The 22,638-nt window shown below is 40.9% G+C and overlaps 1 protein-coding gene across 4 annotated transcripts; it reads left to right on the top strand.

The window, feature by feature from the left end:
• Window positions 1–761: 761 nt before the first annotated feature.
• On the top strand, window positions 762–22,054 carry sap30bp (SAP30 binding protein). Of its 4 annotated transcripts, XM_080747746.1 has the most exons (11): window positions 762–872; window positions 2,710–2,828; window positions 6,630–6,674; window positions 10,159–10,201; window positions 16,398–16,486; window positions 19,075–19,166; window positions 19,393–19,505; window positions 19,594–19,652; window positions 20,365–20,452; window positions 20,843–20,910; window positions 21,033–21,165. In XM_080747746.1, exons 1-10 carry the CDS (start codon window positions 779–781, stop codon window positions 20,899–20,901), a joined length of 801 nt encoding a protein of 266 aa, XP_080603872.1. In that variant the 5' UTR covers window positions 762–778; the 3' UTR covers window positions 20,902–20,910; window positions 21,033–21,165. The 4 variants fall into 4 exon arrangements, with proteins under 4 accessions (XP_080603872.1, XP_080603870.1, XP_080603869.1 ...); XM_080747744.1 differs by lacking the exon at window positions 20,843–20,910 and having other exon boundaries at window positions 21,036–22,054; XM_080747743.1 differs by lacking the exon at window positions 20,843–20,910 and having other exon boundaries at window positions 21,033–22,054.
• The last annotated feature ends 584 nt before the right edge of the window (window positions 22,055–22,638 follow it).

The raw sequence follows: 22,638 nt of genomic DNA, 5'->3' as shown, positions 1-22,638 counted from the left end.
ATGCTGTCAAACCTCAAAGTAACATATGTTATAGGTAGATAGATAGATTATTATTATATTGTCCTGCACGGCCCGGGTGCACCACAATTAAGATGCCCAGCCTGCAAGGGCTCACAAAATGTACCTACAATGTTAATACACCAATATACAACACAAACAAAATACATAAACCTATTGATTGACTGTCCAAGCTGTGAGTTATGGATACAATATATACATTGTAACTGTTACTGCCAATTCTCTAGTCTAGATCAGTGGTTCTCAAAGTGGAGTCCAGGGACTCTGTGGTTTCCTTTTAGTCTGTAACTCCAAATAAACCTGTTAGGGTTCATTTGGTCCCATGTGTACCCTGTCAGGGGAGACCTTGAAATTTGAACGTTTGAGAAAGAAACACTGGTATCTAGACGATACAGTTTTTTAGATTAAATTTAATAAACAGTAGCCTAGCTTTATTGTCATTTGTTGTGAAGTGCACATGCAGAGACCCCTTGGGGTGATGTTGTACTATAAATATAAATAATAAATAAACAGAAAATAAACGAACCTAAAAATAAAGACGTTATAACCATTTAGGCCCCACTATACTTTTATTTTATTATAGCCAACATTGTACCAATGAAAGAAAGAGGAAAAAACTTACAAAAAAATCTCTTTGACATCTTCTCTGGACTACATTTCCCATTAAGAAATCAGCGCATGCGTCGATAGTTTAATTATACACCAACGCCATCACTGCGCGACGTCGGTTGCGTTTCGTTTATGCGACGCAAGAACAGAAATGGCGAGTGGTAAAAGGAGTGCTCTTCTCTCATCTTTAGCGGCTTATGGGGACGATTCTGAGGTCGACTCAGAACCCGAAACAGACGATCCAGGTACATAATGTTACTTACAATGATCCAATACGATTAAACTGGAGTCAGGGGGACGCACTCCTTATTTTCATGACCTAATCGTGTCAGCTACTGCTAGCATGTTGCTACTCTATGGTTGCTACCACCCACAAGTCACAACAAACACGTTCATGTATTATTTGTTTCATTACTCTCAGTTACACGGTTACAAGTACAAGTCCAGATTTCATGATGTACTTGAGTAAAAGTATGATCGCGTTGGCATCAAAATTTACTTAAAGACGAGTCCCAAAAGTACTGTACACATCGCGACGCGTTGTGAGCTTAATGTTTGTAGGGGCTGAGGCCTTTAGCAGATGCAGAATAGACAAAAATCAAATATTTGCTTCTGGGGGTCCCTGGAACAAAATATTTTGTGATGGGGGTCCGTAGCCAAATACATATCATTCTGGGGGTCCTTCACAGGACAAAGTTTGAGAAACACTGATGGCCACATAAGTTTTTTTTTCAGAAAATTGTTATGATTTAGAAGACATTTGTAGAATGTGCCTATCAGTGGTTAAGGACCCCCAAAATGTATTTTTGGCCGTGGACCCCCATCTCAAAATAGTTTGTTCCACGGATGGACCCCTATTGCTAACCTTTTTGTTCCAGGGACCCCCAGAAGCACAGATTTGATTTTAGTCAAAATTAGCCACAGACCCGTTGGGAAAAGAGTCTGGGTCGACTTTGAAAGAGGTCGACTTATCTGGCTACCCTTTAACGAATTGCCCGATGTGGTTCGAACTCCCGTTGGTCCGACCTGGTTAAAATTCACCAGGTTAGCATTCACCAGCGTCGGCAGGTTAGCATTCACCAGCGTTAGTTTTTACTGAGGTTAGGGTTAAGGTTGTACTTGTACTGTAGATCAGCTTTTTTCACATAGCCATGGTATAAAATAGGGCTTACAGTACAGTCAAACACCCTGCCCAAAAGGAACATCCCAAATAAGACCTTTTACGGTCTTTTATATGTTGGAAGTCCATAGAAGTAGAAGTATTGGAAATTGGGAAAAACTAAAGCAAAGTACAAATTCCTCAAAATTATACAAAGTAGTAAGTACATTACTTAAGTAAAAGTACTTAGTTACTTTCCACCACTGTAAATAACACTGATGCTTTCAGCGTTGTCTGTAATTGCGCGAGTTGTTCTTCCTGTGACCATCTCTAATAATAATATCCCAAATGCATCTATTCACCTTGAATAAAATATGTGTGTGCAATGCTGTGCATATAGAAAAACTGACTTTAGCCTTACTTAAATATAAAAAAAAAAAAAATCCAAAAACACCTGGGAGATTAATCCAGTGCACCAGCAATGTCATTGTCATGGCTGTAGGATGAAGCAAGCATCTCATACAGCAGGGGTCTTCGTTTTCAGTCCAAGGACCCCTTAGTTGAGAGAGAGATGAAGCAGGGACCCCACAACCTTTTCATAGATTCCATATAGTTTCATTGTTTGACAGCACAATCATCAGTTTATTTTGGATTCATGTCAATTTGTGTTTTCAGATATTTAACCACTTGTCAATACTTAATAAACTTGACCTTTCACTCTGTACTTAGTCTGCTCTTTTTCACCTCTACACCAAAGCTCTTTGCCGAAAATAGCTGATCTACAAGCTCACAATGCCTCGCGCTAAAGTTCCCATGGACACTAGGGTTCAAGTGGTTAATATAAAAAAGGAGAAAAAAACCTTCTATCACTCAAAGATTTGGAGGACCTCCTGTAGTAACTCTGAGGACCCCCTGTTGAAGACCTCTGAGTTACACAATATTACATTGTTGTAACTCATTCATCTGCTGGTTCTGTTCCCCAGAGGACCGTGGAGGAGGCCTAGTATCGTCATGTTATGGTGATGAAGACGGGACCCGGCTGGAAGATCCTGACGATAGGCGATCTGGAGATGAAGACAGCAGAGACAGTTCCCGCAACTCGGTTAGTGTTTGACATTTCTTGTTCCCTTGTTTTGTGAGTCATGATACTTGCTGAGAACAAGATGACTCATCTGGTATTATATGTTGAGCTTTCACCACAGATGTGTTGGGTGCAAAAGCCAGGACAAAAGTTACTGCAATTAGTTGTAGTTTGACATTATGTCAATATGAAATTGTGATAATGCACATTTTTACAGAATCCTTTCCCACTGGCATGTAAAGTCATAGATCCACTGGCAATGTTCCATGTTGGCATTATGTGGGGAAAGGAGCGAGTGTTTATCACCATTTTATTTCAATCTGTCTTGAGTGTCTTCCCACTTTCGAATGAAAGTGTCAGATATGACGTTTTAACTGCTTCATAAGAACGTAACTGTAAATGTTCACATAAGAGATTTACAGATGTATATACACACACACGCGCGCGCACACACACACACACACACACACACACACACACACACACACACACACACACACACACACACACACACACACACACACACACACACACACACACACAGGCATCAAATCCTTATTTGGGCATGGAAGAATAGAGGGCGCTTGTCCGCAGTCTGTGAATGATCCCAGCGGCACCGAAGTAGATTGCAGCCAGAACTTCCCAGAAGTCATGTGATCTAAATGAAACTCAGATGGTTTACTTACCTTTACAAAAAAAAGAGAAAAATCTATTTTCTCTGCTTTGTTCTGATTTTGGGGGGCGAAAACAACCACAGTCAACTGGCTATATCTCTGCACTGGATTATTGCGGCTGGCTAGTTTTTTCCCCCCAACGCTAGAAGACTCGCGTGCGTCTTTTAACGCCACCCGGATGGATAATAGTCTTTGATTTTTCAAAAACACTCAACATTCAGATTTTCTGGCAAGGGCAGAGCACACATGTTTTAGCTTAGACTACATTTGGCAGTTAAAGAGTTTCTAGAATCAAAGGTAAACCAACAGGGGAGATGCTGTTTACACAAAATTAGTATTTATTAAATAAATAATCCAAAGTAATGATGTAATCAGGAATAAACAGATGAGGCGTGGAAATCGCTATAAATGCTTGTATGTGTGAGTAGATTGTGTAGTGTGGGTGAGTGTGTCACATGTGTTAACATAAATGCTAAATGAGGTGCATAGTGGGCGAGGTGCAAAAGTCAAATGAACAAGAGGACTGGGGAGACAGGGTATTTTACATAGTAAAACCTAGTAGATAACCTCATTCGCTGCTGCATTTCATTGGTACGTCCTGTAAAATAAAAAAGGGAGGGTGGAAGCCTGGTTTTTCCAGGACTCAAATTCAATTCAAAGGAGCTTTCTTTATTGGCTTGAGGAAACGTTTACATTGACAGAGCAAGTGCCTCTGGGAAAAAGAGGGAGTCTGATTGGCCTACCGAACATCTCCTTCTGTGACGCACACGGAAGCGTGCTTCAGGATTCCGGAAGCATCGTAATCACAGATATAAAGAGCCAGATGCCTCATTAGCCTCTGCAGTTCATTGGAGCAACATGCAAAAAGTGTAGTCCGGACTTCCTGGTAAAACAAAGGGATTGCTGCCAGTCAAGTGACTACTGGCCAATCACAGCACGTCTTTTCCGTGACTTCAATCAATCCATTCATTTCCTGATGTTGCACGGCTGCGCAGCTCAGCTGTTCTTACAGGCTGCGTACACAAAGATCTGCACCCACCTGCCTCAGATTGGCCTACCAACGTCCGTATGTGTGACGCACGTGGAAGCGATGCACTTAGTCTGATGGCCATCATCACACTGCTCCCCAATTACTAGAAACCAAGGTGAAATGCACAACTCATTACCAAGTAGCCTAAGGGTGAAATGCAGGTGAAATATAACTAATAACATTAATACAAGGAACCGTCAACAATAGCCTAAATAAGTTTAGCATTTTCTTAATGACTACACCTCTAAATATACATGGCCATCTTTACAATCTTCATCAATAAAGTACCTAACCAGACCAATGTTGGTGTAACTGAGAGATTCACTGATTTTACTTTTTTAATACATCCATATTTATCCATATATTGCTACAATGGAATTAATTACTTTGGTGTAGCTCAGTGTTGTGTGTAGGGAGTTGCCGGAGAGCGAGCAGTGTGTCTGTGGTGGTGAGGTTGCTGATCAGAGGGGAGTCCAGTTAGTTGTTGCTGTGATAGTACGAGTGCAGTGGAGGATTTATGTTCATCCCAAATACATATTTTAAAATGCTGCCTAGTCTTGTGTGCTTTGAACACGTCGTCTCACATGATCATTATGTACTAGACCTCACTTTCATCTATGTGGAGATGGGATAAAGACACATAAGAAACTAAAAGAGGGCATTTTATGAACGCCTTTGACAGCATTCTTTTTTTTAAACAATGTTATGGATTCCATGTGGGAAAGGGTCTTTTGATGTCCTCTGAGAGGAAGGAGTTCTAGTTCACCCATGCTTTTTCAATTAGTTTGTAACTATGAATGACATACTCACTGTGGTTGTTGAAGAGCACAACTGTTTTATATCGTTGACGGGGTTCCTCCATACTTGGTCGGTCCCCACCTGTTTTTCCTCTACAACAAATCTCTTAGCCGAAATTAGCCAATCTGGCAAAATGTCGATAGTCCGAAGGTGGTTAGGTTTAGGTTTAGGCTCATAGATCTGCTATTTTTTCCAAATGTACGCCTGCTATGACATGCACCGAATAGGAGCCCTGGGGTTCATGTAGCAATGGTTTATTTTTTACTGTATGTATGTACTTCCAAGACCACTAGCCTTGCCATCAGTGCTCAAAAAAATTATAAAAAGATTCCTTTCCAACTTTTTGGGTCCTGCAACTGTCCTGAATTCTAGTTCACTTTTATTTTAATTGATTTATTATCAATTAAATTGATTAGTTTCATTAACTGTTGCACCCTTAGTTGACTGTTTAGTCTTTATTTCTGTTTTTATAAATAACTGCATGACAGCAAACTGCAATAGAAAGGCAAACTAACTGCATGACTGCAAACTGCAATTCAAATGCAAACCTGTTTCTCACACTTTGAACATATCTCATAGTATCCATCTATTGCTGATGTTTATTGTTTAGGGGTATCTACTGTATGTCCATTCATGGCAAACCGGGCAGTGGAAATCGAGCTTGTGCAGACTGGCCATTTCCACAATGATTGAGAGCTATAAAACAGAATCAGGCAAACGTTCTGCAAATTTATAGGCTATATCTGATGAAAAGAATGTCTGCGCTGCATATTTCTTTCTTTGCGTGTGTACAGTACACACCGTTTTCATGCAAGCATTTTGATGACAGTGGGATTTTCATACCTGTGTGTAGGTCTCCCTATGATTGATGTTGTGTATCTAACCGCTCATGTGACGTAGCGTCGAGCTTGTCCGTGTCGCCCAACATCTTTTTCAAATTTTAATACCTTAAAAAGTTAAAATGATATTTCCCTGGTGCATACATGTAATGATTAATTTGTAATGATACGTTAACGTTTGGCTACTACCCCAGACACTATCTTTCTGTGACAGCTAGGTGCTATGTTTTTATTGTCCCCGGGATAACTGTACATCCTTAATTTTGAGCGCTGCATGTCGTAGTACGTGAGAGAGTCTTGCACCTATGCGTCTGGATCATGTTATGCACCTATGCATCTGGATCATGTTATGGTGTTCGGTCTGGTCTGGTAATATACAGCATTAGGGCCTGGCCTGTAATGCTGTGTGGTCCCCCCCTCCTGATCTCATCTCGTTTTTAGTGGCTACAGTGTTAATCTCTCTGCATTTTTGTTTTTATAGGACATGGAGGAATCTGACGAGGGGAGAGCCGCGGATGATGTGAAGGTATTTGAAACCCCCCACACTGCTGTGGGACGGTTTTGACTTGGAAAAGGAATTAGCCACATTGTTTGTGTAGGATTCATTCGTCACTTAAATGTTCTCTGTTCTGTGACTAACCAAATTGCAGAAGAGTGAGGAAAGCATGTTGGTTCACTAGAGGGCGCTGTGGTCTTTTGAATCTGCAAACTGCCATTAAGGATGTTTGGTTGCTGGCACTGCAACTACAGCAGCAGCTCAGTTGCTGCTTGTTGTGGTATTATCTTTAAGATACTGTGTTATTCTTGCCTTTGCTAAGCTAATGCTTTCGTAAATCTGAGTAGGTCTTGTGTCTTATATTTGCTCCTCTGGTGTTTTACTTAACATGGCATTGTACCTCAAAACACACAGTTGGGAATTGTCAAGCAATAATAATCCCACCATTAGTGTGTGAGTTTGAGTGTTTCTGTTGGAAGGCTGTTACATGGAGATCATGCCACCTTCCTGCTTTACTGATTGGCATAGGTCACTAAGGTGAGGGTGGGTCACTTCTAAAAACAAAGAAACAATACAGTTGTGAGGATGTGTGGTCTATTACGGATAGAAAATATTGTTTGCAGAGTCATAGATCTTTGAGTGAGATATGTTACTCCTTGTTTAGCTTGTCTCATTCTAGAATCGGTGTATTTGTTCAATAAGCCCTATGATAGCTGCAGCACTATAGCCAGTAGAACTGGATATTGGCCTGAAGTGTAGCATGATTCATATTTCCAAAATGTTCTATACATTTGATAATTGTTAGATTGTGATGCTGTACTGACATTTCAGTAATAGGCTGTGTGACTGAAATTACATATTTTTCAGTCACATTACATCGATGCAAACAACCATCTGCATCGTCCGGTGAGACTGGATGTTCTTTTAGAATGTAGCTACGCAGCCCTAAAAGCTTGGCTGGCATTAGGTTATAACTGCAGCAGTGTAAGGACATGACATTTTGGCTTGTGTTGACTGTATAGACTCCAGTTTGTTCCAGAAATCATTAATTAGTGAACAGATAGAAGGAGGAATGTTGTTACTTGCGTCTGCTCAGTTCAGCTATTTGGCAGAACTCGACTCTGAATGTCTCGTCTATCCCATGCACAGATGGCTACGGTATATATTTATGTAGGTGTCAGGACTCCAAACCGAATTCAAGTAGATCTGTAGTTTTCTGCAGAGGTTGAACCAATCTCTGCGACATGTGATGTGCTTCATGATTAATGATCATTACTAGGGCTGCAATTATTGATCATCGTCTTAGCGATTCTTTTATTGATGACTTTTTTTTAGTAATCGAGAAGCACATTGTTGTACTTGGGTAATTAAATGAATGAATTAAAATATAATTTTACATTGACAAATCAATGTGTAACAATTCTCTCTATATTTTTTAATCAAGTAAATTGATTAGTCTTCTTAACCTAAGCCCTATGTTATACTTTGTCAGACAATGGTACAACAACGTGTCGATCTTTACGCTTTTAGATCTGTTATTTGTGTGATTGTTGCACCCCTAATCATTACTTTATGTGAAAGTACTCTTGATACGTAATCCAGTGGTTGAATTCTTAGTCATATTGATATGATAGACTGAATTATTTTATACTTTTTTAACCAGTCAGGTCTTTGGTGGAATTAAATGGAGGATTAGAATTTATGGAATCCTGCAACTATTGTTTTAGTGAATAATAGATATATAGATATAGATTTATTGTGGGCACCTGATCTGAATCTGAATGCCACTGAGCATTGAGCATTCGTCATTTATTTGGTTTTTGGCAGCACTTGCTTTGCACAAATATCCCATTACATCTGCTGGGCTCTTCCCCCCCCCCCCCCTCCGTGTCATATGTTCTAAGCTATCCAAAGCATTGTGAGCTTGTAGATCAGCTATTTTCTCTAGTCTTCATGGTATGACGGAAGTAATAGGACTGAGGTGGTTAATTAATTTGGTGATCTATTCATTAGTTCTGTTTCAGGCAGAGGCTGCCTTTATAGTTTTCTTGTTAGGCTCTCTGGTTCCATTCCTGCTTCCAGATTTGCATGTCCTTGTGCCTCCCACCCTCTTCCCATCCTTCTGACATGGATCGCCCAGCTTGAAGAAACATTCTTTGATGTGCCCATGCAGTTGCTAGGTGACTGTATGTGTGTCTGATGCCATGCCAGTGAATAGGACCACTGTTCCTCTTGATGAGTGTGTGTTGTGTTCACAGTGCTGGCGAAGCAGGGGGGGCTATATTTGAGTGGCCTTTCACTTAAGACAGACTTAACCCAGGCGAGGACTAGGGATGGGACGATAAGCGATATTATCGTTTATCGTGATAAACACTCACGATAATCGTATCATGGAGATTATCATTTATCGTGATCGTCCTCCGTCATGCACTGAGATCAGTTCACCTTTTATTTGCCGAGCTGCATATCCAGTACCACTTAAACCCTCTATGGTAAAAAGGTACTTATAATATACATACTTGATAGAGTCTTTTTTTTTTCAGTCTCTCTCAAATGACTTTGGCAAAAAATAGCCGATCTACAAGCTCACAACGCGCTGTGAGCGTAAATCCACTATTTTTTGGCAAATGTTCCGCCCCAGGATAATGGATTTTGATTATCGCGATAATATCGTAAATGGTGATTTCTTTTGTCGCAATAATCGTGATATTACATTTTCATATCGTCCCATCACTAGCGAGGACGTCTTCTTTACTGTCCCATTTTCAATCCCATTCTCTGTGTCTCTTATAACAAATAAATGCTCTCCCCGTCAACTTCCACTCTGTGGCATTCTGCTGCATTTGCGCTTCTGTTTTATGGTTGCGAGGCTCATTCGTATCAAAGGTTTGTTTTCAGCTGTTCATCTTTTCTCGCACGGCTCGGCTTGCTCTCTTAAAGGAGTAGTTCACCCCCAAAATGACTTTTTTTCTATTGATTAGTCACGCCATGGAGAGTAGAGTTCAATAATATTTTTTGGTTTTTGTCGCATTCCTAAGACAAAAATTTGATTTGAGTAAATTTACCCCCATTGATTCCGGATGGTGACCCGTTTCGAAACGGGTCACCATCCGGAATCAATGGGGGTACATTTATTGTTATAACATTTTTGTCTTAGGAATGCGACAAAAACCAAAAAATATTATTGAACTCTACTCTCCATGGCATGACTAATCAATAGAAAAAAAGTCATTTTGGGGGTGAACTACTCCTTTAATAATTCAAAACGATGCCAATGTTGTTGTCTTTTTACAGCAACCCAGCTAAGAAAGTTAGTTGTGTAATTGCTCTCTAACCAGCGACATTTCTGTCTTTAAAAAAATGCACCTCCTCCTTCCAGGACTGTCCTTGTGCTGGAGTGTCTCCAGTCCAAAATACAGCAGAGATAGTAGCAGGAGACTTATTATGTATCCCCCCTCCCCTCTCTCTTTGTTTCTCTCTGTTCTCCCTTTCTTTTTCTTCTCGTCTTTTACAGGAGGTCACCGAGGCAGAAAGGAGAGATCCGAATGAGCTAGTTGGTGAGTGTATGCTCACTCAAGCATAACACACACACACACACACACACACACACACACACACACACACACACACACACACACACACACACACACACACACACACACACACGCAATGCCAGCACATGCTGAATCAGACATCTCTGTTCCGGATGCACACACACCTGCGTAATAAATAAGTACACTAGAATCCAAGAGATTCTGAAATGTTCTAATGCCATGACAAATGCCAAATCAAAACTCTGTGGCAATTGGGTGTTGGTGCCCCATTAATCAGTAACTCGGAACACACTATTGAGTTATAATAGCCTCTTTGTTTGTCCACTGACGGATTCACGGACAGGTTGTTGAAGGTAAAAACATGTATTGGCTTTGAGTCATGATCAACCCTGTGTCAACTGTGTGCGTGTGTGCACACACGCACACACGTACACACTAACACACACACACACACGCACACGCACACGCACACGCACACACACACACACACACACACACACAGTAGGAACAACAAGGTAAGAGTCATATCAGACAGGATATGAGTAGTGAGATGGGGAGTGGCATTTTATATGCATTGAGGTTATAACTTTTCCCTGTGGGTGTTTAAACACGTGAAAACCTACAACCAAGTCCAGACATTCCCAAAGTTCTGTCATACAACACTGTCATCATCTGCACAATTTACCCGTCAAAAGGTGAAGGAAAAAAGTGAATGCTATTTGGAGGGGCGAGAGAACTGAGGTACGGAGGGGCGATTGGGGATCTGTCACAATTCCACAGTGAAAGCACATCAACTGTACTCTATGTGTGGCATTAGATGAATTGGCGTTATTGTCTTTCCAAAGCTGCATTGGAATGAAGTTCTCGAGTCTCTGCTTGACTCTTTGCTGCATTCTGTTATCGCTGACTTTTCCAATAGGGCATAGCAGTGGGGGCGGGGTTTACTGGTGCCACGATTCTTTTTTCTTCTCGTTTCCCATAGACTTTGACAAAAAATATTTTAAGGCTAGTATCAAGCCATCCAGGATCCTGGTGAATCATGACCAAAGAATCTTTGATTCTGAAAATAATAATTGAAAACCACTAAACTAAGGGTATTTATTAATGTGGTTTATCATATAATTAAATATATATATATTTTTTTCTTCTCAGAATCAAAGGTTTTATGTTCATGATTCACCGGGATCCTGGATGGCTTGATTCAAAGCATTTTTCAATGCTGTCCCTTTTTGTGTTATAATAACACATTTGACCTGAGGTGCCTCACTTAGTCACCTCATGTCTCAGAGTAATTGTAATATATTTTCATTAGATTTTATTGTACACATCGTTGACTAGCACAAATAGCTGCCACGATGGGTTGTGAGCTTGTATATTGGCTATTTTTGAATCAGAGGAATCTGACAACAATGATGTAATCGTCAATTCCACTTCCACTTCCGCTTCTACTTTTTACTACTTTTCAACCCACTCAATGGAAGAAAAGATATATAAAGATTGGGGAGAGGGATGGACAAGACCATCCGTTCCATAATAACCAGCAGATTCAACACTGTCGTTGTCCAATATGATTTTGTGACTCACAGCCCGTGATTGGACACTTGACATTCTTTCAGCGAGGCCTGGCTCCTCTGTCTGTCTGTTCGTTAAATGTCACAGTGTGTCTGGCAAAGGGCTCATGCCAGCAGGCTGAAGACACCTCTTTGTCTCTACTCTAAAGGGACGGACATTGTGTGTGTCTGTGGCTTGGTTGACTGAAAACCCCCGGGGGCACAGATTACGACTTCTGGCTGGTTTTGAGGCGGGGGGGAGATGGCAATTTTGAAGCTGTGTTATCACCAGTTTCTGTCTTATTTTGATCCCTTGCTCCATGTTCACCACTAGAGCTGTCACGATTATGACATTTTACATGACGATTAATTGTCACTCAAATAATTGCGATTAACAATTTAATTGTGTTTTTGTCGTTGACAATTACATTTCTGTTTGACTTGTAGGCTTTGAAATTGCACATGGCAGATATGACACATAACCTAAATATACAAAGAAATTAAGGACATATTTGACAACGTTATACTTGAAAAAGATCATTGATAGTGGAAATAGCCGATCTATTAGCTCACAACGCATCCCAATGCGACGCGTTGTTGTGAGCTTGTAGATCTGCTATTTACACATTTTTTAAATGTTTGAACATATATAAATATTTTTCAAAATGTAAACGATTATGACGATTATCACAAAATAATTGCGATTATGTCAAATAATTGCGATTATGTCAAATAATTGCGATTAGACGATTATGTAATAATTGTGACAGCCCTATTCACCACTGAATATGATGTTTAGACTTTTAAGTAGAAAAAAAAAGTAACCACTTACAAAGTGGCAGGTAAAGTTTGAAGATTTATTACACACCCAATATTTACCCGCAGTTGTGCTGATATTGCTTTCCCACCCGTAGTGTTTACATATAAATATAACAAAGCATAATGACTTTGTTTGCTTAGCGGTTGCTTCGACAACGCAGCACATAATTAAATCTCCAACTGTCTCATTGGGATTAGTATGCTTCCGTAAGTCAAAGTCCCTATGGTAGTCGTCATGTATAAATGTGTATGACTGAGTTTAATGAAACACTAAGCTCCTGCAAGCAGCATATGATTCATCAGACTTGCCTAGTCAGGTGTTTTTTCACTGCCTGAGGACAAGTTCTTTGTGTGAGTGTGTGTGTTTGCAACTGCATGCAGTTTACTAGATTGTGTGTCAAGTATAAGTACGGAGGTATGCAGCTGTGTGCATGTGCGAGTGTCTCCTTGCTTGTACTTGGTGTTGGGGGTCTAGCTAACACGGGCAAACGCCCTGCCCCACCTTAAGAACCCTGCCTGGGGTGGGGAGGTGTCTTGTAACTCTGTCAATCTGGTTGGTTGGGGGTGGGGCACATCTCCAGACGGTTTAGTAGAACTGTCTGGAGATAAGGGAGTTCAGGGAAGTGTGCCTGTGCACATGTGTTGGTTTGTGGTTCTAAATAAACAGCGGGTGGTTCTCAAACCTTTTAATTTCGAGGACCCTCATAACAATGAGGGTATACAAATGGAGCCAAATGGACCTATAAGCCGGGTCCATTGAACACTGTTAGAGTTACAGACCTGTAAGGGTCCATAATTATGGAACCCAGAGGTAGCCCACTTTGCGAACCACTGCTCTACATACAAGCATGGTTCAGTTCAAAGTTCAGTCAGTTAACCACTTAAACACTCTTCACCACTGTTTCCCAAACAGTGGGTCGGGGTGTGCTTGTAGATCTGCTATTTTCACTAGTTTGGGTCCCGGCCTCCGGGCAAACGTGTAATCTCTCTTTTGGTTCTCGACCTGAAATGTTTGGGAACCACTGCTCTATACTTTGCTAGAATTAGCCAATCTAGTACATACTCACAGTGTGCATCGCGTTACATTGAGCTTATAGATCTGCTATTTTATGCGAATGTTCCCCCAGTATAGGGATGCTACTAGGGTTCACACACTTGAAGGTCAGCGCCTGCACTGGCACTGTAGACGGCAGATATGCAGCAGAATAAGCAAATATTCAGGCTTGCCGCCAAACATTGGCCACATTGAACTCTCAGTATTGAGTGTTCTGCAAGATAAGAACACTTCCGACAATGGTTGGCCTGAAGACGGCACTTTCCCCAAATTATCTTTCCACCTCCAGTCGTGTTATTACTTGTCGGGATTCTGCACATGATGTCAGCAGAGATGGATCTCTCGTGCGCAGGGACACATGTCCGTGCACATAATGGACCCGGCACGTAGCCTGCACATAACTGACAGCTCTGAGGCACTCTGACTGATTGGGTTAGAGCGCATATGTCAAAGTCGAGGCCCCGCGGGCCAGATCCGACCCGCAAATGAATTATCTATTGCCCCCGGGATGATATTTAATTACTATTAGAACCGGCCCGCAGGCCGCAGCCGCATGCAAAACGGTGTTTTGCACGCACCAGCATAACACGACATGCTAAATGTTTAGCGAAGGCCAGCCAACCACAAACCACATTTCATGCTTTCCTTAGACAGACAGCCGAAGCCAACCAATCACAAACTTCCCCTTGAGCGAAAGCAGGAAATAGGCTGTTACGTGTCGCACACTGTCAGTCAGTCTCTCACAGACACAACGACAAGTTGACAACACACAGCACGGAGAAATTGAAAAGGAAAGAGAGATGGATGAAAAGAAGACAACCCTGGTGCATAATCTGATGATGATTTGGTCGTGAAAAAGGAGTCAACCTCCATTATTTTGGGAAATTTGGATTTAGAATGGAGGATGTAAAACACGCGTTCATGTGTTGTGTATGCGGCCGTAACAAGTGCCGTCCTCCGCATTGTCACGTCGAAGCAAAGCAACACAAGCAATGCTGTACAGTTCAAAGAGAAAAAAGTAATTTCCCATCAAAATAAATAAACTTTGCATGCTTACAACGCATCGCCTCGATCTGTGACAGACACATTGTGAGCTTGTAGATTGGCTATTTTCAATGTGCGACACTGTACCGCTATGAGTTTGCGTGCAATTTCATTTCTGCATTTATCTTGCTATTAAGGAACATATTTAGTCTTTGAAGGAAATTAACTTTTTTGCTGTTTGCCTGTTGAAAAATGTTTTCCCTTGAAATTACTGACGGAGCCATAAGAAAATATTGCTTTATTCATTTAATGTACAGGACATGTGCTTTTTCTTTGAAGGAAGTTATGTTTTTGTCTGTGTGCCTGTTGAAAAATGTTTTCACTTGAAGTCATAAGAAAATTCATTTCATGATTAATTCATGTTCTATATATACATGCAATAATATACACTGTGTTAGGTCCAGGTTCGATAGGCTATGTGCGATCATTTCAATATGTTTTAAATAGACATTGAACCAGTCCGGCCCTCAACTTGTAGCAAATTTAGTTTTTTGGCCCTCTGTGTATTTGACTTTGACATCCCTGGGTTAGAGAGTGATTTAGACTTGCTGGTTGGTTCTCATTGTGGGGTGAGCGGACCCCCAGGGTGGTTCCAGGGGGTCCCCAGCTAAATGGTTGATATAGTGGGAACCAAAATGGATCCTTACGGTCTACAATGACGAGAGTTATAGCTATTACAGTGTGGATTGAGATCCTAGACTGTTGAAGAATGCCTGGCTTGCAGTCAGAGAAAGCAGAACAAGGAAAGGGAGTGTGAGAGAGAGAGAGAGAGAGAAAACAAGGGAAGACGCCGGGAACCTCCCATCTCCATACAAGCCCCAACAGCTGTCACTCCCTGCACACGCCCTGTTTAACAAGTATCAAACCCAAAGGTACACGATGAAGCCCCAAAGTACTAGAACAACAAACTGACTGAGGAATTTACCAAAATATGTGCATACATTTAGAACACGCTGAACCATTCTTCTGTCTTTATGATAATCTCCGTGTTCCATCTCTTCCTCTTTTGTCATAGAATTTATTTTTTTAGAATTTGAGATGAAGAAATTATCATACTTTTGATGTGCAGTAATGATGACAGATTGAAAGTTGAATTGAACTTGATGTTACATGTTTTCCATTGATGGGAGATAAGGTTTGTTAGCAATCAAAGAACCCCTTTCTTATGAAGGCTGTAATTTAAGGGATGGAGTTGAATAACTACTTATTGAAAAGGGAAGCCTATTGGATTCATAGGCTCATTAATTTTGATCCTTTTTTATTTAAGAGATTCTTTTGTATAATGTTTGTATATACGAAATAACTTTTGAGAGTGGTGTTATCATTGTTTTTTGGAGTGACACGCTGCAAAGGCCATCTGGTTCGGGACTCAGACCCACGACACGCTGTCAGGCTACATTGAGCCTAGGTGCCTGTACCACTACACCAGCAGTCCGGGCCACACCTGCTGGTCTAATATAAGAATATCAAAAAATATTTTGGCCTTAATTGATAGATTACAGTAGACTGACAGGACATGGGGGGGGGGGGGATAGAAGGGGATTGACACGCAGCAAAGGTCGTCGGGATCGGGAGTCGAACTCGCGATCCACTGTCAGGCGTGCTCTGACCGCTACACAAGCCGTCCGGGCCAGAATATATAATATTCATCAGCATATATATACCTGGGCTGGGTGCGAACCACTGTGAAAATCTAGAGGCTTACATGTGGATGTTTCTCTCCTTTTCCTAGCTCTTTTCTCAGAGAAGGTCAGGAACATGTCACCTGATCAGATCAGGATCCCGCCAGAGGCCCCCGGACGCTGCTCTAGCCATCTTCAGGTATATTAAATATTAATATCACATCAGCCTTCCTCTGCCAACATAATGTCAATATTTCCCTTCTTAATTATTTATTTTAATGAAATATCAGTCAATGAAATATAAAGGTTTTTTAAGTGGTTAATTATTTATTTTAATACATCAGCATTTTGGGGGGGTATTAAAAAATAGCTCCCACGCCCAAGATTCTATTGGGACAACAATGGGATTTGGTGTTAATGTTGGGGATTTTGTTGTCTTGGTGTTGTCATTGGCCTGGTGTCAGACAGACCTGTACAGAGTCAGTCAGTTATAACAGAAACACTGAATTCTGTGCCATCTATCTCAAGCAAATAGTCATATATTTGACACCTTTCTATCACTGCTGTGAAGGCTATATCAATCTTATCTGCCAGTCATGTAGACCAGGTTATGGTGTGCATGTTTGTAAATGGCTTCAGGGTTGGTTTTAATGACTGATCGGGGCTGTGGTCTTCAGCAACATTCCTGCAGACAAGTAGACTGGGTGCAATAACCGCAATACGGCAGTTGTGTAATGCATACAGAGTTCATTAGTTCATTACTGAGATTAATTATATTATTTTATATTAATATTTGTATTTATTTAATTCAAAACAACTTTTTTATGTAGATACACCATACCGTTGGTAAACAGCGATGTATTACTGCAATAACTAAATATCCATGCCCTCTTTTGACAATGATTGTTAGTTTATTTGTGTGTGTCTCTCGTATTATTATTTATGTGACGTGTAGTTCCCACAGTATCAGACATGCAGGCAGCGGTGTCAGACTCAGCCCACACTCTCTGTGTCTGGTGTGTGTTAAAGAATCCAGAACGTTTTGTCCCTGCTGTTGTCTCACACAGTGGGAGAGATCAGTATTCATTTTTTTAATCTCCCTGCAATGAACATAACTTTGTGATTAACACTGAAGGGAACCGTTAGCAAACGTTTGTGTAAAGATGCCCTCGGGGACTAGAAATCATTGCTGAAGTCTGTATGACACACACCCATTTTAAATTAGACCAAGCTTGCTCTGTCTAAACTGTCTTCTTTCATTAATGCCGTTTATGATCTATTGTATGTATGCTACTAGACTTGTTTTGCAACTGTGCATCAAGCTCCTTCAGAAACAGAATCCACTTCTCTGAGGTGTCTCGACAGGTCAGGACTCAAGAGGGAGTGGCAGATGGCTGAATTAGTTGCCGAGTGAACAACTCAGCAGTTTACAAGTACCCCCTCTGGGCTAGCATTCCCCTGGCAATGAGATGAATGACTAATGATTCACGTCAATAGCCTGCATGCATATCCCTACCCTCTGGACATGCCCACTACGCCATAGAAGAGGAGATAAGGACTTTTGATGACACAGCGAATGGGGTCTTAATTGTGTCCTGTTTTCAGGAAACAATGTAAAGGTTTAACAAATCGGTTAAATCCTATATGCTTTGTTGACCAGTGTCTCTGTCTCCCAGGGGTCTTTTCTCCCTCTACCAAATCTCTACGTAGGAAATGGTTGATCTACAAACTCTCAGCCCTGTGTTTTATAAGACATTGTGAGCTTGTAGATCTGTATGTTTGCCCCATAATAGGGATGTTGGGGTTCAAGTGGTTCATCCATTCTGGGGCCATGTTGTACCATTTCATGTTCATGGTGTTCCCAGGCTCTGTGGTTATGAGTTTTCCCTCTACCCCTGCTTCCTTAGCGAAGAACCTCAAAACAAAGTTCCCCTGGTAACCTGTCTCATTTTCAGAAAGAGGTGCCATAACATTCCAGTCCTCCGACTTGTTCCTTGTAAATCCTAATTTATCATTGTGGATTCCCTGGCTTCTGTTAACAGTAGCAGCTCTGGCCAGCACCTTGTGGCTCTCTTGAGCCTCGTTGTCAAATATTTCTCAGGGGTATGAAACACTGAGGACACACAATGACTCCATTCACATCCTGTCTTACTACACATCTACAGTATATGGACTAAATCACTGGGTCCCCAACACTGGGTCGGGACCCATTTGTAGGTCGTGAACACACTTTACAATTTAGGCATTTAGCAGACACTTTTAATCCAAAGCGACTTACAATAAGCAGGTAATGCATCAATATAATAAGCAAGATAATATGTCAGTACATCAACAAATGCATAGGAATATCAATCTAGAAGAACAATAACATAGGTAGAACACGCACCTAATCAGCAAAATAACTTTTCTAAAATCTAAAAAATGCTATCTAGCTTCATGTGTCATGAAGCTAGATAGCATTGTGGGAAGGGGAGTGTTACAGTAGTGCCCTGTTGTACTGTGCTTATTTGCACACTGGTGTTGCACATAACACATTGGGAGCTTGTAGATCTACTATAATACTGTAGGTGTGCAATATGGCTCACAATGAAGTATATATAATTCAGCACTATATGTGAAGACACAAACTTTGGGGGGTCTGCCAAATTCAGCTACCATAGCATTAGTTCCATCTGAGTTATGCTGAAATTGAGATGATTGATGATGGCAGCCTACAGCACAGGTATTTATCTCTGTACTTTTTGAGACACAATATTTTGATAAGAACATATGTGTGTTTTGTTACAGGAGAAGATCTGTAAGCTCTATGAGAGGAAGCAACAAGGAGATTTTGACACAAATAACCACATCCAGAAGAAGAAAGAGTTCCGAAACCCTAGGTTTGTCACTAAACCGAAGAACAGACCCACAAACGCAAAGCTTTTTGTTAAACAGATATAATGAGTCTATCACATGCAGCATTTTTTAGATTTTTGATGGACATGCGTTCAAAGCTCATCCATTTTCTCTGCTTGTAAACCATAATTAACAGCAGATGTTTGTAAGCACAGTATTTCTTTTGCTGATGTCACTTGCTGACTTGTTTTGTTTTCTGTGCCTTTTCAGTATTTATGAGAAACTCATTCAGTTCTGTGGTATAGACGAACTAGGGACCAACTACCCAAAAGATATGTTTGATCCTCACGGATGGTCAGAAGACTCTTACTATGAAGCTTTAGGTAAGCTGAGTTCAGGGTATATTACTCGGCAAGGCTGTGTGTGTATTGTGTAACTGTGTAACATAATTTATCTCTCTCTGCCCTTTAGCTAAGGCACAGAAAGTGGAGATGGACAAACTGGAGAAAGCCAAGAAAGAGAGGACCAAGGTACAGTATGACTTCATAAAATGTCCAGTATTCTTCTAATTCCTCACAAAATCATCACATTTCTCTACTGTTCTCTGTCTGTCTGTTTCGGGCATGTCTCCAGCTGCCTTTAGCTTTCTACTTGGTGTATATAGCACACACATACCGGTGCTTACTGAAAGTAATGTTGCCAAGATATCCTTTCATCCCTGCTCTTCAAGCCCAGCCATGTTGTGTTTTATTAGTGAGCCATGCTTGTCGTACTTACACTGGACGCATGTACACATTATACTGACAAGGTTCAGAATGATTCTTCAGAATAATCCGCCCTGACGGGAATAATGTGTGATTATTTAGTTAGTTGCACCCCGGGGTTGCGTCCCAAAAAGTGGCAGATCTGCAAGCTCACAATAAATCACAGTGCAACGTGTTGTGACCGCCACAAATCGCTCTGAAGGTGCCAATGTCGGTTGCCAGTTAAAGGTGCAGGGTGTGTCTCTAGGAACATGGTAACAAAACAGTGGGACGCATGCTTCCATCATCGTCTTACTCACTGCCATGCATGAGCCTGCTAATGCTTCAGCACTTTAACTTGAATGAACATGTAGCCTAGACACATCTCCTTTGTTCATATACTAATAAATATAATCATTATTAAAACTTAAGACTAAAAAATAAAACATTTTAAATCAGTGTTTTACAATGTTCTTTGTCTCCTCGTCCTCACCCACAGATTGAGTTTGTGACCGGTACCAAGAAGGGCACCAACCCCTCTATCACAGCAGCCTCCACCACCAGCACCACCAGCACCACAGCCACAGGTAAATATTCTACTGAAACACAGCTCACAGGATCAATACATGTCATGGTCTATTCACAGTGATTCGTCTGTCTATTCGGCCAAATATTGTATATAAACATTTCCCCATTAATGTGTACATTTTCCTGAAAGTCATTAAAACCTTACCGCAGTTGCCTGAATAGTTTTTGTCTATATTGCCTAAACATTGTACAGTTAAGAAGTCATTGGCGCTTGTACAATTGTGCAAATACATTTGTCTAATTTCAAATATGTCCATGTTTTAAAATGAATTAAATTCAAGCCACCGAGTGCCATGCTGCGAGCTTGTAGATCTGCAAATTTGAAAAATCTTGAACATTTGTGCAAATCTTAAGCAAACATTTGTAACGCAAATCTTTCTTTCTCTTAGTCGCTGGAACAAAATATTTTCAGATGGGGGTCCGTGGTCAAATACATATAATTCCTTGACATGAAAAGGTTGAGCACCACAGATAAAGAAACATGCATTTTTCAGAAAACCATTAGGATTTAGAAGACATTTTTAGGTATTTAATCGCCTGGCCACTCATTCCTGTGTCTTCTGCACCCCCTCCCTTCAGCAGAGGCCCAGAAGAGGAAAAGCAAGTGGGACTCTGCCGTCCCCGTGACCCTGGCCCAGCCCACTCTCCTCACCACCACCGCGACCCTGCCAGGGGTCGTCTCTGTGACCACCACCGCCAGCGGCACCAAGACAACCGTTATCTCTGCTGTAGGCACCATCCTAAAGAAAGCAAAACAATGAACATGAGGGGTGTGAGAGAATGTGTGTGTGTATTGAGTGAGTGAGTGGATGGATGGATGGCTGAGAGTTTGAACAGTGTACACGTTTCAATGTTACTTCTAAATGTAAACATTGCAAGAGAGAGAGGAGAACTGAACTGAAGGGCACTCATTGTGCATTTTTTATACACTCATTGTGCTATTTTTGTTAATGCATAGCCTTCAAAGGCCCTCTGCTACACAAAGACCCACTCTCCAGAACCATTGCCTTTGATCCTTGGGATTCTATCTGTAACATTGTGTCTAAAGACTGATTCTAAACGAATAGTGAAGTTACCCGCGTGGAAACATTTCAATATTTGATGGATGTCAATCATTTGTACATTAGGCAAAGTGATACATGCAGATATGTTATAAATAGAAACTGTGAGCTGTGATAATTTATAGAAGTGGGAATCCCAATACTGGTCATCTGTTGTTAACCAGCTCTACGATTGGCCTCTATTGAAGCTATGCATTGGCCTAATCTCCTATTCAGATTATTTCAGCTCAATACTGTTTCTCCAGTTGGCATGAATGGCCCAAGTGATTTGGAAGATTAGATGGTCCCTAACCTCCTGTCATGTAAAAAAATGTATGTCAAACTTGTTCATTTAAAATTTCTGTTTGGATACAATATTTTTATGGGTCTGATATTGTTATATCTGGAGCTGTGCATCAGTATTTGTTTCACTCATCTGTTAAGATTTGCTCTTTTGGTTTTTATTTTCAATGTCTCATAAATATTCTGGAGTTTTTCTTTTACGGTTGTACATATATCACTGACAAGGTAAATAAATTTGATTGGATGCTGTCTTTTCAATTTGAGTTCTTGTCGGTTACTAATTGATGATTAAAGCTACAATATGCAACTTGTCTTAATGGATGAAACATTTCAACCAATGGTATAGTTATGTCAATAACAATAATAACAGTGGTTGGTGGTCATCTCCCTTCACTTTGATTAATACACAGACTCAGAAGTCAGCTAGTCTAGAAGTTACAGTAGTACAGTATGTCTGAAGGGAATCTGTCAGGCACCGCTTGGGCTAAGCAGTACAGTAAATGTTACAGGAGACCCAGGTTTGAATCCCGAGTGTAGAGATATAAAACTGTATTGATTGTAGCTCTAAATGTTAATCCAATTTACTGATCTGTTCAGATGACACTGCAAAACATTCTGTTCTCAAGCTGTTTTAGTACAGCTTCCAATCTATTTTGTAAGGAAATGATAGACGTTTTGTTATTGTGAGTAAGCTCTTATATTGACTACAGACATATTGGCCTGGAAATCTGTCTGCATCTGACTGCATGTGTTCAGCAGGTGCGTGCAGTTTGGATTTACCCGTCTCCACATCTGACTTCCATCCAGAAGGGTAGGAAGAGGCTACTGAGGTCAAAGTTTTT

This window comes from Nannobrachium achirus (assembly GCF_963921795.1).
Source record: "Nannobrachium achirus genome assembly, chromosome: 18".
NCBI lineage: Eukaryota > Metazoa > Chordata > Actinopteri > Myctophiformes > Myctophidae > Nannobrachium > Nannobrachium achirus.
Note: the sequence above shows the minus strand (reverse complement) of the source record. Positions and strands in the feature narration are given on the sequence as shown.

What these genes read in the sequence shown, in the direction of transcription:
- sap30bp (XM_080747743.1), top strand. Translation starts at nt 779, where the DNA reads ATGGCGAGTGGTAAAAGGAGTGCTCTTCTCTCATCTTTAGCGGCTTAT. An exon ending in GAGCCGCGGATGATGTGAAG is followed by an intron (nt 6,675 to 10,158) that starts GTATTTGAAACC and finishes CGTCTTTTACAG; the next exon opens with GAGGTCACCGAGGCAGAAAG. An exon ending in GCTGCTCTAGCCATCTTCAG is followed by an intron (nt 16,487 to 19,074) that starts GTATATTAAATA and finishes GTTTTGTTACAG; the next exon opens with GAGAAGATCTGTAAGCTCTA.